Source organism: Tribolium madens, unplaced genomic scaffold (genome assembly GCF_015345945.1).
Source record: "Tribolium madens isolate multiple individuals breed KSU strain unplaced genomic scaffold, Tmad_KSU_1.1 Scaffold_19;HRSCAF=116;Tcas5.2_LG9, whole genome shotgun sequence".
Lineage (NCBI taxonomy): Eukaryota > Metazoa > Arthropoda > Insecta > Coleoptera > Tenebrionidae > Tribolium > Tribolium madens.
This window is the reverse complement of record NW_025400983.1, coordinates 1,016,305-1,019,049: the sequence shown is the minus strand read 5'-3', so window position 1 is coordinate 1,019,049 and position 2,745 is coordinate 1,016,305. Positions and strand designations below refer to the sequence as shown.

The 2,745-nt window shown below is 28.2% G+C and overlaps 1 protein-coding gene across 1 annotated transcript in view; it reads left to right on the top strand.

Moving 5' to 3' along the window:
• The window catches only part of LOC123009860, a 10,480-nt gene extending 8,905 nt beyond the window's left edge, over positions 1-1,575 (top strand). Inside the window, exons 2-4 of the mRNA XM_044406411.1 lie at positions 1,022-1,172; positions 1,223-1,381; positions 1,561-1,575. Of these exons, the coding sequence (XP_044262346.1) occupies positions 1,022-1,172; positions 1,223-1,381; positions 1,561-1,575 (325 nt within the window). The remainder of the gene's footprint in view (positions 1-1,021; positions 1,173-1,222; positions 1,382-1,560) is intronic.
• Positions 1,576-2,745: the final 1,170 nt, after the last annotated feature.

Genomic DNA, 2,745 nt, shown 5'->3' with positions numbered 1-2,745 from the left:
TTTAAAGAAATATTTAGAAATAATATTAAAAACTTGTAAAAATAAATTGTGAAAAATATTAAAAAAATTTTTTTGAAATTTCAAAGAATAGATATAGAATTTTACGAAAATTAAATGAGAGAAAATAAAAATTTACAATCCTAAGATGTTGAGATAACTAGACTTCAGATTTTAAAGATTGTGTAATTTTGAGAAAAATAAATAAGATAGTGGCCTGAAAAGTGGTAAAGAGCTTGCGAAACTGATTTAAATTCTTGTAATTTTAATAGAAAAACAAATTTTTGAAAAATTGTAAGATCAGAAAGTGAGAACTGGAAACTTACAAGATTTTAACATCGTTCCATCACATTTAGAAATATTAAAAAATTGAATTGATTTTTTGTGTTTTAAAATCATTTCAAACCAATTATTCCAACTGGAGAATTTAGTCTTTAAAGTTCTCCAACCAAAAACCAGTCGTAAACCATCACCATTATTACCAAAAACCCCACCATATCAAACCCATTCGTCTCACTTTATTGTTTTCGGCACAAACAAAAGGAAATAATCCAACCTTGAAAAACTCGGTTACTAGAATCGTGGTGTCATTTTATTATTGCCGGAAATAATCCTTGTTTCACGACCAAGTGCTTCCATCAAAGGTAAAATGACCCAACCAAGAACCCACCTAAAAAATTTTAACCATCTATTACCTCAGTCCAAAACTTTTGAATGAAACCACCTTTTTTCCAATTACTTGAGGTGTAAAAACTGATCCGTCAAGTGTGCATCCTGTTAAATTGGCCCTAATTTAATTTTCAAAAAAGCGGTGACTTGATTTATCGGTTCGGCGAATGACTCGTCAACAAATTGCTTTAAAATCGCTTCCTGTCTTATCAAAAAACCCAATCAAAATTGCTAATGATAAGCAATTATACAACAATTAAAATTGCGGTCACGCAAAATTCCCCTGTATTCGAAAAAGTCAAACCATGAGAACACTTATCTCGCTTTTCATTTTGTTTTTTTTTACTGTTAAAAGCGAGAAACAATTTTTGATCAAACGATTCGATTTGTGTGACAATGGCGTCGATTATCCTTGCAAAATTTTCTCGCATTTCGTCACGAAAAAGGACACTCAACTTTTGACAGCCAACATGACTTTGGGTGAAGAGTACGGCCACAACACCAATGTTGGTCCTGAAACTGAAAAACTGAAAGAAAATCAATAATTTGTTTTCAGACTGAGTTGCAAATGTTTACGGTTTTCTCCGAGAAAGAAATTAAAGTGATGGGAGTTAATGATACGTTTTGTAAATTAACAAGGAGGTATTTGGGGCCCTTTATGAACGATTTGGAAAAAGCGGCCCAGATTTTGCCAGGGACTTGCCCGATTCCGAAGGTAAAAATTGCAAAACAGAATTTCTGCTTCATCTATTTACTTTCTAAATAGAATTTTATTTAGTATTAATTTATGTAATGTGGGGGCCTTTGCGCAGTTATGTTCAATTTAATTAGTGTTTGTTGGCGTGGTTTCCGAGATATTGACGAGTTTTGCCGTTAAATTTCGTCGTTATTTAGCTCCTAAGGGGGTAAAAGGAGGCGCGGTTGGCACCTACTGAGTTTTAACATAATTACGCAAAATATAAATTTTATTTAATAAAGTTTCTCATCATTTTCTCTTAAGATTTAAAATAAAAATTGTTTCACATTTTTTTCACATGAAATTTTGAGCTTTTAATATCTCAATTTTTTTGTTGAAACAAAAGTAACAATAAAAATTAATCGAAAAATGTGAGTAATTAAAAAATTCCGAGTTTAAAATGTTTTTTTTTAATATCCAAAATATTTAACACTGAATTATTAAAAGTTTAAGGTTCGATTCCGAGTCTCAAACTTTTTTCTCTCTTCTTTCTTCTCTCTATTCTCTTTTCTCTTGTTGTTTTTTCTTTAGTTTTACTTTAAAAATAAAATTTGCTTTACAAACGATATCATTGCAATATTTTTTATATTATCAATTTTCCCCTCTCCCTTATTATTTGTCTTCTTTCCTTTATTTCTTTCTATTTTGATGATTTTTTTATTTTTATAATTTTTTAAAAAAATTTTTTAATTATTAAAAGTACAATTTTTGGTGTCGAATATTTTTTCTCTATCTTTCTTTTTACTTCTCGCTTTTTTTTCGCTACGAGATTTTTAAAGAAAAATTGTTTCACATTTTTTTGACATGAAATTTTGAGCTTCCAGTATCTCAATTTTTTTGTTGACACAAAAGTAAAATAAATAAAATTAACCAAAAAATGTGAATAATTAAAAAATTTCCAGTTTGCTGTCATTTATTTAAAATGTTTTTTTAATAACCAAAATATTTCACACMGAATTATTAAAAGTTTAAGGTTCGATTCCGAGTCTCAAACTTTTTTTCTCTCTCCTTTCTTCTCTCTATTCTCTTTTCTCTTCTTCAAAAATTGTTTTTTCTTTAGTCTTAATTTAAAAATAAAATTTACTTTACAAACGGTATCATCGCAATATTTTTATACTATCAATTTTTCCCCTCTTCCTTATTATTTGTCTTCTTTCCTTTACTTCCTTTTATTTCGATGATTTTTTTATTTTTATAATTTTTTCAGTTATTAAAAGTACAATTTTTGGTTTCGAACATTTTTTTCTCTATTTTTTTTCTTTTCACTTCTCTATTTTTTTTTCTCTGCGAGATTTTTAAAGAAAAATTATTTCACATTTTTTTGACATGAAATTTTGAGCAAA